At 33.7% G+C, this 14,845-nt stretch overlaps 2 protein-coding genes across 6 annotated transcripts in view; one reads left to right on the forward strand and one right to left on the reverse strand.

The window, feature by feature from the left end:
* Window positions 1-1,317: 1,317 nt before the first annotated feature.
* LOC133199403 (tRNA-dihydrouridine(16/17) synthase [NAD(P)(+)]-like) lies at window positions 1,318-7,028 on the reverse strand. Its single transcript, XM_061335205.1, has 12 exons — window positions 6,978-7,028; window positions 6,376-6,609; window positions 6,127-6,286; window positions 5,820-5,932; window positions 5,298-5,380; window positions 4,108-4,211; window positions 3,836-3,980; window positions 3,650-3,746; window positions 3,415-3,506; window positions 2,953-3,142; window positions 1,987-2,062; window positions 1,318-1,661 (listed from the first exon to the last, which is right to left on the reverse strand). The coding sequence occupies exons 1-12, from the start codon at window positions 7,017-7,019 to the stop codon at window positions 1,348-1,350; spliced, it is 1,650 nt and encodes a 549-aa protein (XP_061191189.1). The 5' UTR covers window positions 7,020-7,028; the 3' UTR covers window positions 1,318-1,347.
* Window positions 7,029-7,334: 306 nt separating this feature from the next.
* The window catches only part of LOC133199592 (V-type proton ATPase 116 kDa subunit a 1-like), a 30,212-nt gene continuing 22,701 nt past the window's right edge, over window positions 7,335-14,845 (forward strand). For 3 of the 5 annotated variants that reach the window (XM_061335424.1, XM_061335423.1, XM_061335425.1), the window contains exons 1-3: window positions 7,336-7,402; window positions 13,905-14,077; window positions 14,341-14,419. In XM_061335424.1, coding sequence (XP_061191408.1) covers window positions 13,961-14,077; window positions 14,341-14,419 — 196 coding nt within the window. In that variant the 5' untranslated portion in view covers window positions 7,336-7,402; window positions 13,905-13,960. Of the gene's footprint in view, window positions 7,403-13,904; window positions 14,078-14,340; window positions 14,420-14,545; window positions 14,552-14,845 lie in introns of those variants that run through there. The other 2 variants (XM_061335422.1, XM_061335427.1) reach the window with 2 other exon arrangements.

Below are 14,845 nucleotides of genomic sequence, written 5' to 3' on the forward strand. Positions count from 1 at the left end.
CGTGAGAGTTTCGGGTTTTTATGTGTCATATCATGCATATTGCTGAGAACTTTTCAACTGTTTTAAATTTTTCTGATCTTGATCTTCTCTATGAACTTGACCTCACAATTCCTCATTTTTTGCAATTAAAAGACAAATCTCATACATATTCAAACAATGATACATGTTGATAACTATTTAATTAAATTGAAATTGAAGTTCTCTGACCTTGACCTTCCCTTTTCAATTCCTTATTTTGTAATTGCCTTAGTTTGAAAGACACTATTCAAGATATCTTTATAAAAACTCACACTCATACATGTATATCTATGAAAACTTTTGTGAAAATTTTCTGACCCTGCCTTTCCCTGTGACCTTGACCTCACTTTCAAGATATTTTTAAGGCCAGTCGATATGTTCCTCAGATATCTGTTTTGTATATCCTTGTAATATATAAAAAATATCTAACATTATAATTACCTTATGATTTCTAAACTGGTTTCTGAATTGCCTTTAAAAAATCAAACGGATAATTTTTTTCATATAAACAATTTAAGTTATTTCCAAAAGTATTATATAGGAAACACCATCATCTGGTATCTTGCACAAATGCCTGGTAAGGTACCTTAATTTTTTGTGAGTAAACACATACGTTACAGTAGCAATACTTCAATGATAAATTTTTAGAAAAAGTTATACATTATAGGATAGGAACGTATCGTCTGTCCTTAGATTCATTGAGCTTTATTCAAAGATAGATATTGGCAAGAGCAATTCAACTGTATCATGATTTTCTGACCTTGACCTTCCTCATGACTTTGACCCTGACCTTCATTTTTGAAGATTTTTTTAATATAAAAAAAAAACTTTATATAAAGATACAGATTTTTCCTTTTCCGTATATTTTTCAGGATTTTTCTATTTTTGCAATTTTTCCCTTCCATTTGAACTTTGTCTTTCCTTTTGGGATATTAGACATTAATGATATTGTGTATTTTTCTATCAATGATTTTCTCCCTTGCTTCGTACTAAAATTAGCCAATCCTGCTATCTTATCTTTCAGTCCATGATTTGAACAAACACAAATTGTCACAAAATGATGGTTGTACCATTAATGCCTTTCTTCATTGTGCTTTTTAATGTACATAATTTCTGCTTTTGTGGAATGTTTGTAAGATGACCCCTATTTTAACCCCATCCTGCTTTGAGGTCTCAGGATTTGTACAATCTAGAATCACTCAGCACACCAAGAAGGAAAAAAATGAAATCATTTCTTTTAAAGTAGAATTTTTATCAAAAATACACAAGTACATGAAAATACAATTAACAGAATGATCTTTTAATATATCTAAATGCACATTTAAAATATCATCTCATTCCCTCCTTAAAACTTGTGTCTGCTATCACTGTATTAGAATTAGACACTGGAAGGATGTTTGTTGATTCACTTTGTGCTTCACTAGTGTCTAATTCCATTGGGTTTTCAGCCTGAGTGTCCACATCAGCTAGTCTGTCCTCCTCATTTTCCCTGTTTATCCCCTGAGTACATCCCTGTTCCTTGTCAGGGCACCTGCTGTCTAGATTTACCTCCCCTGTATCTTCATTCATATTCTCCATTTCTCTTTTCTTCTGATCAAATGCAACTTTGCTTGAATTTTTCGTGTGAAGCATAATCCTGTGACCTAATTTGTTAAAAACAAATGGATAGCAGATAAGTTTCTCTTTCTTTTGATGGTACTGTTGATGTACTTCTTTCCATGTGGGATTAATTTACGCTTCGTACGTAGTCACAATTTTCCACTGTAATTTGTCTCAATTTACTTAAAATGCAATAAGGACATACAAAGACAATCAAAGAAATTCGCGTAATTTTCTACCCACAGATTGAACAGAAATTGTGATTCCACAGAATTATGACCATGTGAGAGAAGTACATGTTGGCAGTAACTGATGTCAGAGATCTTAACACAAGTGTATATTTCTCTGTCCTAAGATGTGGATACCAACCTTTACAGTCCAGAATCTCCCGGAATGTCTTCTCTTTACAACAATTCTTGCACATCATATAAGAACACTTTCTACCCTGAAAAGTAAACATCGAAAGTATATCACTGTAATGGGGTACTCTAGATCAATCAACTAGAAAAGGGGGGGGGGGGAGGTCCCTACCCTCACTTTCAGTGACCACTTATAATTTTTGGGGTGCCTTTTTATCCACTTTAGTGAAACATTTTTGTTCTTTTGCTTGTCATTTTTTTCTCTAGCAGCCTCCCTCCACCAACTTTGAAAAACTATGCTAAGTGCCTGTAGTCATTTATTCTTATGTCAGTCTATCAACATTGAGTAAGGTTATCTAGCATTTACAGGTAAAGACACTCACCACCGGTAATCATTGTACAGAGAACATCTGTAATACATTTGAATCCTAATCTACCAGTAACTATTGAGACAGAGATTTCAAGGTTTTAATTCTAAAATAATTTTTGTGATACAAATGATTAACTAGAATGTACATGTATATGTATGCATTGAGGAATCATTATATTTTGTGGATTTTTTTTTCATGGGTACCACCCATCAAAAAATTTACTATGCCATTATGACAAATACCCCCACTGACAGGTAAGTTTTAATTAGGGATGTCAATTTTACACTGACAGTTTAGTCAAATAGTTGGATGCTTTAGTTGAACGATAGTCGAGTACTCATTGAAATATATTTTTGTGTGTATCAATGTCAAGGTGTGTCATTTTCAGACAGGTACAATATTTAATACATGCTACCATCACATGCTTAGTATCTTGGATTCAACATTTAAGTAGAAATAAATATTTGAACTTAATATATTTGATTACAAAATCATTATTTTACTGCATATGTTATCTATATAAGATTTTCAAATACTGTATACTTTTGATACAGTCATGTACTTTGATGTTATGACAGCTTTGTAAACTTCTAACACATACATACCCTGATATTACAGCAGGCCACACACTTCTCATAATTTTCCTCGGAACCTCTCGTCAGCTTTTTAAGGGGATTCCTAAGGAGTCTTTTGATCTTGTTTTTGGACAATCCAGCAAATTCCGGAGACTGGAGTTTCTCCTCCAGAGGGCGCTTTATGGTCTTCTTATCTTTGTTCTTATCCACATCGTTTGGACTATATCACAGCAATAAAAATTGCAAATTGTGTTTCATCACTTTTACATACAACATGTACACTGTATGACAAGGATTAAATCATATCCAACTCTTGAATTTATTTTCCCAGAACTACATCTACATGACCATGTTTATATATACATGTAATTCACATCTGCTTCTAATAATAATGTTTTGACATACTTCAATTAACGCTCCTAACTTTAAAAAGGTAGTTCTAGCCTATTCAAAGACATACAGTCATAAAAATGTTCTGAATAAAAAACCTACTCTGGTCTGACATAGGGCTGACAAATCCAGTAAGGGAAAGGTAACTCTGATGAAAACAGTTCAGGGTTCTCTTTGTATTTTTCTGCATCTGCCTACAAAACAGAATATTATTTTAACATGATTTCAAAAAGGACATTTTAAAACAAATATATATACCATAACAAAAATGGAATGCTGTTTCTGATTTGTCTATCTATTTTGATTGTCTTGATCTTCATTTTGAAGTGAACCTAACCAGGCATCTCTCCTTCAGTTTCAGGGTAGCCAGTCTGAAGCACTCTAAAGACCTTCCAACTGCAATAAGCTCACGAATATCTGCATGTACGTTAAGGCTGAAACAGAAATTATGATCAGTGTATAACTGTAAAGGATCTTATTATGGTGGTTAAACATGCATGTGAGATGTGGTTTATAAACCTACCTGTGGTGAAACACCTTGAAGATGTGTCCCCTGGCATACGATAGAGGACAGGGGTACTTCTCAGCCATCTCAAGGTAGTCCTCAGCCATTTTCCAAACTGGGGGGCTGTCGCCAGTGAACAATGCAGGATTGTGTAGGTTTCCCTCTATAAAAAAAAATAAAAATAGAGCTAGAGATTTTAGAGAACTGAGAATGTATCTGTTCTATAGCCACAATCATTATTAACAATGCTGATTTGTACAGGGAAGTATGAACCCTGAATGATCCCTGACCTGCTGACATGACCCCCTGAACTCCTGTTTGATCTATACACCGCTCCACGTCAGCTAGATACTGTATGTTACCATTAGCAAATACAGGAATTGAGACACTCTCCCTACAAAAAATATTTTTTAAAAATTTCAAACATATTCTCTCTACAATAACTTAAAACATGATACTTAAAAAATACTTCCATCTTGGATGAACTACAAGCCTGAGATTAAGAGATCCATGGACCACAAAGCTCAACATGCAGTCACATTATCTTCAAAATATTACATGCACCCTAGCCCTAGGAGCCATAAATAAACACTGAATGTACACTATCTGAAGATGCTTACATATAAATATGACTAATCATGATCATGTTGTTCTTTACAAGATTTTTAAAAAAAGATTTTTTTTTAAAATTCTCTATTGTGGTCCCATCCTACATCTTTAGTACTAAGATTTTTTTCTATTTATTCCTATGTAAAACATTCTATTGTTTGTGACTCTACCCTATCTCCAACAGGTCATGCTTAGAACAATGTAGAATCTGCACTACTTGAGAATGCTACTAATCATGATCCTGCTATCCTTGAATAGTAGCCCATGAAAATTTTAATACTTTGAGGTCACATCCAACCCCAGGGGACTATGATTTGAATAAACTTGAATCAACTTGATCAGCATGTCAGGAAGCTTTCACATTAGTTTCATCATTTCTGGCAGAGTGGTTCTTGAGAAGAACAATTTTTATGACACCCAACCTATTTTTCTTGATTATCTCACATTTCATGAGGTCATGTCCCTTTATTTAAAAAAAAATTAAACCTCCCTCACCCAAGGCTACTCTATGCCATGTTTGGTTGAAAGTGACACAGCGGTTCTGGAGAAGAAGATGAAATTGTGAAAAGTATATGACCACGATGACAAATTTTGATCACAAAAGGTCACTTGAGCCTTTGGCTCAGGTGAGGTGACAAACTTTTACTCAAATTCCAATGGGGTCCAAAGTGTAAAATTCTTCATACAGTACATGTATATACATATGTAGAATTCAACAGTATTTTTTTTTAATTTTAAAATTAATCTTTATTTTATAAAATGATGCATTTTATCATTTTTGTCCATTTACTGAAGCCTCTTCCTCCCTCCTCAAACTTTTGCATGAAGTAAAAGAATATTTGGTTTAACCACAATGACTAAGGTATCTGACCTGATGAGTTTGATGATATCCCAGTCTGCCAGGCCTGTAAATCTTCCCTTCTGTTCCTTTGTCCGACCATGTACAGTCAACAGCTACAACAGTCAATTGTAGCAAATCATAAATCTTTATTTGCTTGCTAGATAGCTTAGTACAATTTGGTCTGTAAAGTACCACATCTACATCATGAGGCTACTGAGGTAAGTAGCTGATTTAATTTTTATAAACATTATAATTCATACAGTTGAATGCTAGTCACAGCTCTTTCACGTTTTCAGCATTTTGTAGGTGAGAAAAGGGATATTCATATTTATCTGGCAATAATCAAACGACTGCTTAAGGATCATAATACACAGAAAGTTGTGACCAACAAGAATTTTACACCTTACATCTGTAGCCCCCTCTGGACAACCTTTTTATCTTGACTTAACAATTGGCTCATAAAATATAATCAAGGATAATTTTGTAAACAGATGCAAAGACAGACAGACCAACTCAATATGCTCTCAATTTTTTGTAGACAGCTCTTCCTACCTGACAGCCAGCCTTTTCCAACATCTGTGCGTAGAGTACTGTCTTCTCTTTTGACTCAAATACTCGAATCTTACATGTAATTGGAACCTTCAACTTTTGATGACAGAGTGCAACTACAATATGACATATCTAATCAACTGTTTCTCCTAAAGTTATATCTACATGTTTAGTTACTTAGTGATGATTTATTGAACTTTCCTATTGAGCTATATTAAAAGTCATCATTAAACACAAAATCTCTATAAAAAGACAAAAGCTATCATAACTTAATCACTGATATGAAATAATGAATAAATAATAAATGTACCCATTTTTTTCAGTAGGTCCCACTCATCCTCTAAGAATGCTCCATAGTGACCTCGTTTGGCAATAGTCTGAGGACAACCAAGGTTTAAATCAACTGCATCACAAATATCCTCCACATACTGGGCTGCCCTCAGGAATGTGTCAGGGTCATTGGCACAGAACTACAGTATAATAAAGTATCAGTCTGGTGTGCTTCATTCTGAAGTAGGAAGAGACTGCCCATCATTCCTCTAATACCACCTTTTCTTACCTGTACAATCAGTGGCCTATCCTCTGGACATGTCTGCATTGCTTCTTTCCGGTAATTAGGATCCCGAACAAAAACTGATGAGTGAAACATGGGGGTGTAACATAGCTCTGCTCCATATTTACGGCTCAACATTCGCCAGGCCAGCTCACTTGCATCCACCATTGGTGCCACCACATACTTGGCTGAATTTAGAGACTTTTTCCAAAAATCGAATCCTGAAAGCTTCCTCTCTACCTGTGAATTATTTATTCATTTAAAATTACTAATTTATCTTTTTAAAGAACAAAAACTGTGCAAAATATTCCAATTTGAGATCTTTTTTCCTAACAAGAACAAAATTTTACAAATTAAAATCCATAGATAATTTTCATTGCTGCAGAAGTTTCTAATGGATACCCAGTGTATTTATCTTACAGTACTGACATGTGTTGCCCTCAAGTTACATCACTCTTCTAATATAAACATGGCATTTGTATGGAAATAAGAAACAAGTCATATGGAACCATTAAAAAGGGAAATAGAACAATCTAAAAGTAGCTAAATACCAGGTAAACTACATTATACGTATAAAATGTCCCTGTAGTGGAAATTAATTGAAATACCTGAATCACCTCTTCTTGTTGACGTTCTTCCATCTTCCACATGTTGACACTGAAGAGCTGACACGGGAGCTAATACTGAAATTTAATGTTGAAGGATCGTCTCAAAAACCAAAAATATTTTTAAAATATTTATTTACAATGTGAAAAAACTGCTTTATAGAAGTTAAAAGAAAAATAGTAGAAAGCAATTTATTAATATTTTTTGAACCACAGTAATCTTGGAATTGTCAGTGAGTTTTTTTGCACATTTTCCGGATATTTTCTGTTCTTTTGATTAATATTTTAAAATTTAGGATCGTCACATGACAAAACTGGTTATTCTGCTGAGAGTTGAGAACCAGGTTATCAGGGAAGAACTTTCAAGAAGTAGGCGGTGTAAATGCAAACTTCATTAGAGACGATTCCAGTGTTTAAATAAACACAAGGTTAGTCTAGTTTGGCCTATACTGAGAAGCACAGGTTTCTGTGTTTAGCAGAAGAATTTGTTGAAAGATCCACAGTGTAGATATACTGTAGACCCCCTCCTAAAAAAAAATGAACTACAGCAGTTCATGCATTTTTTTTTAAATTAATTTTAAGATGGTGTCAATTAATACTGTTAATGGAAACTTACAATAAATTGTAAGGATGTGAGAGCAAATGGAAAACGTTTGAATATGATTTAACATCAGTGTGATTGTTTTTATGTAAAAATTTTGAAGAGAATATTCAATCATTAATATGATATTGGCCTGTCCTTAGACACAGTTATATTATTCTAACTATAGTCTATTCACAAAGGAGGGAACTGCAATTTGACCTTATAGGAACTGAAATATTAACATGTTTTTGTTGTGTGGTTTTTTTTCTCTTACACCTTTAGTACCAAATGTAACTGTTTATACATATGTCAATGAAAGATGAAGAAGAAGATGATGAGCTACCAGTCATAAGTTCATACTTTAACCATGTTAACCAGGTCTGGCACAATCTCATGATTAAGCTATATAGCTTTATTAAGCTATTCAAAATAGCTTGATTTAGCTATTTCATAACACTTTTTTCTTACATGTGTTATTTTTGCAGCATGCACAAAAAGTTGAACCTTCAGTTGGTGCAGTGGAAGTATTCAACTTTGAACTCTTCTGAAAACATTGCATGTAAAATTCACACATCAAATTGTGTCTTCTTGGCACAGGTGCTTGGGGACGGGACCCCCCCCCCCCCCCCCCTCCATTCTGTACCCCAAGAGTTCTTCAACTTTTTGTATGAAATATTTTCTATGACACATTCACGAAGTATTACAATCGAAAAATCCAGAATTTAATTGTAGCTCTCTGGTCGTCCATCCCAATTTTTTTCAGACCAGCTAGCTACCTGCAGCTAGGAATATGACTGCTTTTTCCTTATTGTCTAAGGCATCTTTTGAATGATTTAATCAAGTGGCTTCATTAGATTCAGTTTTACCCCCTGCATATGTATAATTTGGGAAATAAGAATATACTGATAGACATGATTTATGGATGATCTTTATTACATCATCAGTTCATGTACAAAGGTTGTGTAGACTGCAGCTCAAGTTTACAATATTTTCTATGTCTTTTCTGATAGCACAGCTTAAAAAAAGTGAATACTGAAAAGATAAGTAGCCTTCTGGTCTGAAAATTTTTCAATGAACAACAAAGATTGACATCCTAATTCTATTCATACCAGTTCGTACTATCCAGATTTGTAGCTTACTGAAAACATAAAAGTTGTGAAAGAAAATATACTTTACAAAGAAGAACCTCAGGCTATACTCTGATCTTTTCATTAATGTTGTACAGTTTTTATTTCGCCTGAGTGTATTGATACAAACAAGAGTGCATGCAGATATGAATTTGTCAGGGTATCAGAGGTTTAAGGTTTACTTCATCCTATAGAATTTTATCACTGAGTTTAAGATTTTGCCTATATTCAATAGTGAGTTTTTTTAATCATAATCAGTGATTAGGGGACTTTCATCATATTTTATAAATCCTCTTCAACTTTTTTGACATGGCATCGATACCTGCCATGTTTTACGTCTTATGTAAATTTTAACAACACATAAAAAGGTTACTTTTAGAGGAGTCCCAACTGAGTAATCCATGTTGTTGTCAGTTGCTTCAAATACGGATACTCTGCTGTGATCCATTATATTTCAACAGCAGTAAAATAAACGACATTTGAGTCTATGATTTTTTGTTAATGATAAAGCACTTGTCTGTGGGCAGGTACCACTTGTCAAATAACTTGGCAATCAAACAAAATTGGTTGTCCTGGGCATTGGGCAATGCTATTTGTCTAGCCCTGGCTTATACAAAAAATATCATTTAGCAGACCTAAAGCAATGGTTAATGTCAAAATATAGGGATGAGATATGCATTTGTTTGGGTTAATAATGTTTTCAGTTTCCTTTTCAACAGAGGAAGAGTGGTATATATATAGGAGGAGGATGTATAATTCCTAGTAAATATGGTAATTAATTGAGCTTGATGTATGAAGGGAAGGTCATTACACTAAATTTAATAAATTGTTCCATGTTTTCCTTTAGTTAGCAATCTTGACAGAATATGCACCGTCTTTGTTTACCTTGAATGGTACAGGAAGATGTGAGATCTATATAATATAGATGTGAAACAAAAAAATATGGGGGAAAAGATCAGTTAAAAGATAAATTAATTAAAATAACATCCTGATCACACTGATGACATACCAAGCATTTACAACAAAAAACTTAAAAAAAAAAACATGATCATGTAATGTAATACTGGGTGTAGGTAGATACTGCCTAAGTCTGATCACACTGATGACGTACCAAGCATTTACAACACAAAAACATAAAAAAAACCACGATCATGTAATGTAATACTTGGTGTAGGTAGATACTGCCTAAGGCTGCAGTTAAAATAAATCTTGATTCAAGATACTTGGTTATAGGAAGAGGTGTAGTTGATCAGGAAGAAGAATATAATATTAGATAGTGATAGAGACAATTAATATCTTTAATGCTTGCTTAAATTGTTACAAAAAAAGAGAACAAAAAACAGGTGCAATTTGAGCAGTGTTCTGTTCCAGCTTTCTTACATTACAGAACTAATTTCTTAAGGACAGATGATACAAACAATAAAATAGATGCCTGGATTGGTATATATTTTTTGACCTATTTTGGTTGTAAATTATGTGAATATTAAACTTGTAAAATATGAAGAAATTGTAAACTTTCTATGATGTTCAAAATTCTACCTTTCTGCAGTCATCCTTATTAATATGTAACAGAAGAGGAGAAAAATGCGACAGACCAGACCGGAATTTAAACCAGGGTCCCCTGAATCTCCAGTCAGGTGCTCTACTAGCTGCAGAACTGTAGCATTATGGTTCTATATTTTAGTCTTTGACCATAATGCTACAGATCCTGTAATGCAAATATGGTGCAATTTTTGGTGCAAGATTTTCTGCACACTTTGGGGATGTATTAAAAGTTTATGTGCGTGAAAGTCAGTCGATATATCAGTCTCAATAGCTCAGTGGTTAAAGCATTGGCACGATACACCAGAGTCGCTGGGTTCGAGTCCCAGTTGAGACTTGATTTTTCACCACCTGTGACATTTGGCCCCCAACATGCAAATACCCACTATTCCCTGGGAACGTCTTACAGCATTTCCTTAACTCCTAGAATTCGAGGACAAATTTCTACAAAGAGGGGTAATATGTCACCAGGTACACAGATGTGTGAAAGTCAGTCAATATATCAGGTCTCAATAGCTCAGTGGTTAAAGCGCTGGCACGCCAGAGGCTCTGGGTTCGATTCCCGGTTGGGATTTGACTTTTCACCACCTGTGACTTTTGTTTGTATCATCTGTCCTTAATATGCTACAGTAGTCATGTCTTATTCTGTTTATTGAGCAGTTTTAGCCCCTTTTTATGCACCTTTTTATTAAAAAAAGAAAAAAATCCATTTTAATTTTTTAAAGCCCAGAAACTGCTCTGACATTGTTTGATCAGCCCTACATAAATAAGATATATAAACTTGGGTAATGAAGGAAGGAAATATTTGACTTTAAAATGACATATTATAAGTTATTAATTGGTATTTTTGTTTGTAAACTGGTAACACTAACCAAGTACTCATTGCACACAACAATTAGCATTAATTAACATTAACATGACACATTAATTCAAAACTTGCCAACATGCATCCCCCAACAAAAAACTGAAATGATCATTGTATATATAAGTGCCTAATTCTGTAATGTTATTAAGATTTTGATGACTTAAAGTATATTTGACCTTTATCACAATACCGAGTTAATGATGTTATTAAAGTTCAGAAACAGCTGATAGGTTATCACATGACAATAACTGTAATCTGAGTCATGTGACTTGTACTTCTGCAGCTGTTTTCATCTTTGATTGCTGTTCTATACAAGCATATTTCCTATACCATATGTAAAGAGCTTGAAAACTAGGCAAGATTGACAGCTAGGTAGCCCAAATATTACCTGAGAAGTCACTCAGGTAAGAAGTGAACACATTCTCGTGTTGGGGGGCTGGATGTTTGTTTTGTGTAAACTGAATATACACATTTCTTATCTGCTGTATAATTGAGAAGTGGGAATCAAGCTAACACTTGGGCAAGTGTGCTTTTTTTTTTAAATTATTCTTTATATTTATTTATTTTAAGATAAATTAGCATTGTCTACCATGTGATTCTATATTTTTAGTACAAAATGTTTCTTAATAACTTAATGGTTATACATGTATATAAATATATATTGTATCCATAAGGAACATCAGTCCCTGTGTTTCTATTGGATGAAATGAAGAAAGTCAATTCCCCCTGTGAACTCTTTGGACTGAATTTTGGTACAATTTGTTTCCCTCCTCTGAGTCAATTTTTTTAACTTATAACTTGTCACTAAGTTGTCCATTATATTATAACTTCTGAGAGGTTTCCTGTCTTGGTTCATAGTCTTTATTTTTTTCCCTGTTGTATTAATACTCCTTATGCCAACTAAGTGTATGGGTCAGACAGAAGTGCTTAGTTAATCAGAACAGGATATAAAGATGCCTATTAGCCATTATGATGTGTTAGTGATATATTATACAATTATTGACAATTATCGGTCAACCAATACCTGACCAGGTCTGTATAGTCAAGGTTAGACTGAAATCAAAAGTCAAGAACCATTTTATTAAATAATAGGAATTTTTCACACTACAGTTCTTCTGTCTTCAACAAATTTAGTTACACATTCCTGATAATGTGTTGTGTAGCTATACATGTATATCATAATGTAATTTTATTACATTTTCAACAGTGAAATACTGTGATTTATTTATTGAATAAAAGTGATATTCTCTCACAGTGTGAAAGGATGCCAAAATGATATTCTCTCACAGTGTGAAAGGATATCATAGTAAGTAAAAAATAATTTCTAGACTGTCATAAGATAGAGATAGTAACTAACGATCTTGATAGAGCTAAAACTGCAAATTTCTTCCCAAATATGTTGCTGAAAGCCATGCTATGTAATGTTTTCAATCTCAGAACTGCTAAGCTGTGACATCTCAACCACTCAACTATGACGTCAAGCTTATGACACTGTATTAAGAAAAGACAGAGGCAAAGGGAAAATCAAAGAAAATGTAATAAACAGAAAATTCAATGTTTTGTAGATGAATATGGAATTTATTTCACTCGTGAGACAGGGTTTTTTTGATATTTTCACTCGTGCTTTGCACTCATGAAAATATAAAAAAAATCCTGTCCCACTCATGAAATAAATTCCATATTCATCTACAAAACATTGAGTATCCTCTATATATTTCAACAGGATAAGACTGTTTAAAAAAGCGGAAAAGAGTGTAATAAAACACTAAATACTCAACCATTTATTATGCCTTTCTTCAAAGAAGGGAGGGCATATTGCTTTGCTGCTGGCTGTCAGTCGGTCTGTCTGTCGGTCCACCAACAGTTTCAGTTCATTTTCTTCCCAGAGGTTGCACATACTAAAATGAAATTTGGGATACAGATTTATCATAAAAATATCTAGGTCAAGTTTCATTCCATGATGAGATGGCCTTTCTGAACAGTGAGAAAGAGAGAGTATATTTAGAAGTATATCAGTAAACGTTTGTAGTTTCTTCATGTAAAAGTCTTGTTTGATGAATTGTATGGACCAATAGAATGTTTATAATCCAGTTAGATGGTTTAATCTGGATATTAATATGAGATCCTATTAGAAGTTCAAAAAACTTATGGCCAGCTGTTGGGTGTAACTGGTAAATTGTGATAAGATGTTTGACCTTTTAAGGACACTGACATTATATTACCTATGTAATTAAGGCTTACAACATTCCTGTGTCTTAAAGGGGAAAAAATACATGTGTTCTGACAGCTTCCAAAATAAAAAAAAGAGGAAATAGTTTTGCACACATTATCAGATTTTTAAAAAATCTTTCTGCAGACTTGGCATAGTTGTGAGGAAGAATCTTCAAACAAATTCAATGGTTTCGCATAATAGAAAACTTAAGGAAATAAACAAGTGAATACAATGTGGTTGATAAAATTACTAATATTCAGGTAGACTTGGTTCTGAAACACTGTGTTTATTTAATGTACATTGTCAGTAAACCCTGCAAAGGATTGTTGTAATGTTGACTTTTTGTAACTGACTGGATTTTCTTAGACATGTTAGACACGTTAGAAGTGTTGCTAGTTCATATAAAATGCAGCATTGTTGTATGCATTGGGATCTCAGGGATTTATTAATGTCTGGAGATTAGTAAATGTAGTGGTCATATGTATTTGAAGATCTTCATATCAGTCAATACCTTGTCATCTGTTACATTAAGTTGTCAAACTCAATACATTTATTTGGGTCACAACATCTTAAATAATCTGAAAATCTTTTTTTACCACAGACATTTGAGTAAATAAAATCCTGTCTTGACTGAGGAGCCAACAAAAGACTACCAAGATGGGGGCTCTGTTCCGTAGCGAGGAAATGAATCTGTGTCAGATTTTCCTCCAATCAGAAGCTGCCTATGCCTGCGTCTCAGAGCTGGGGGAGCTTGGGCTGGTTCAATTCAAAGATGTAAGGTTTATGTTATAAACCACATACAACTTTCTGAAGATCCTCATGTATTAGATATTTATTTCCATGCAAATTCATGATAACAGATTCATTCAGAAACCATACTTGTATTTTATTACCAACATGAGACAGCCTTGTTAATTTTACTATTGAAGAATATAATGCAATCACATTATTTTTCATTCTAGTATTGTTCAAGTTATATAAAAATATTCTACTGAATTAGTGACTTCTGTAAATTAATTGTTTTAATTTATTTGTAGCTGAATCCTGATGTGAATGCCTTCCAGAGGAAGTTTGTGAGTGAGATAATGAGATGTGAAGAGATGGAGAGAAAACTCAGTAAGTAGTTTTTGTGAGTGAGATAAAAGAATTGGAGATAAAACTCACTAAGGAGATTGTGTGAGTGAGATGGAAGTAAAGGAGAGAAACTCAGTAAGTAGAGTTTGTGAGTGAGATGAAAGAGAAAACTCAGTAGATTTTGTGACTGAGATGTGAAGAGATTGAGAGAGAGATGGAATGAAAAATCAGTAAATAGAGTTTGTGAGTGAGATGTGAAGAGAAGGAGAGAAATCTCCGTAAGTAGATTTTGAGTGAGATGTGAAGTGATGTAGAGAAATCTCAGTAAGTAGAGTTTGAGTGAGATGTGAAGAGATGGAGAGAAAACTGTAAAGTTTATGAGTGAGATAATTAGATGTGAAGAGATGGTGAGAAAACTCGTGAAATTTGTAAGTGAAATCTTAAAGCTACATGTAAGATTTTATAACC

This window comes from Saccostrea echinata, unplaced genomic scaffold, assembly GCF_033153115.1.
Source record: "Saccostrea echinata isolate AGI-Se365-2 ecotype Australia unplaced genomic scaffold, CSIRO_AGI_Sech_v1 ptg000034l, whole genome shotgun sequence".
NCBI classification, from domain to species: Eukaryota; Metazoa; Mollusca; class Bivalvia; order Ostreida; family Ostreidae; genus Saccostrea; species Saccostrea echinata.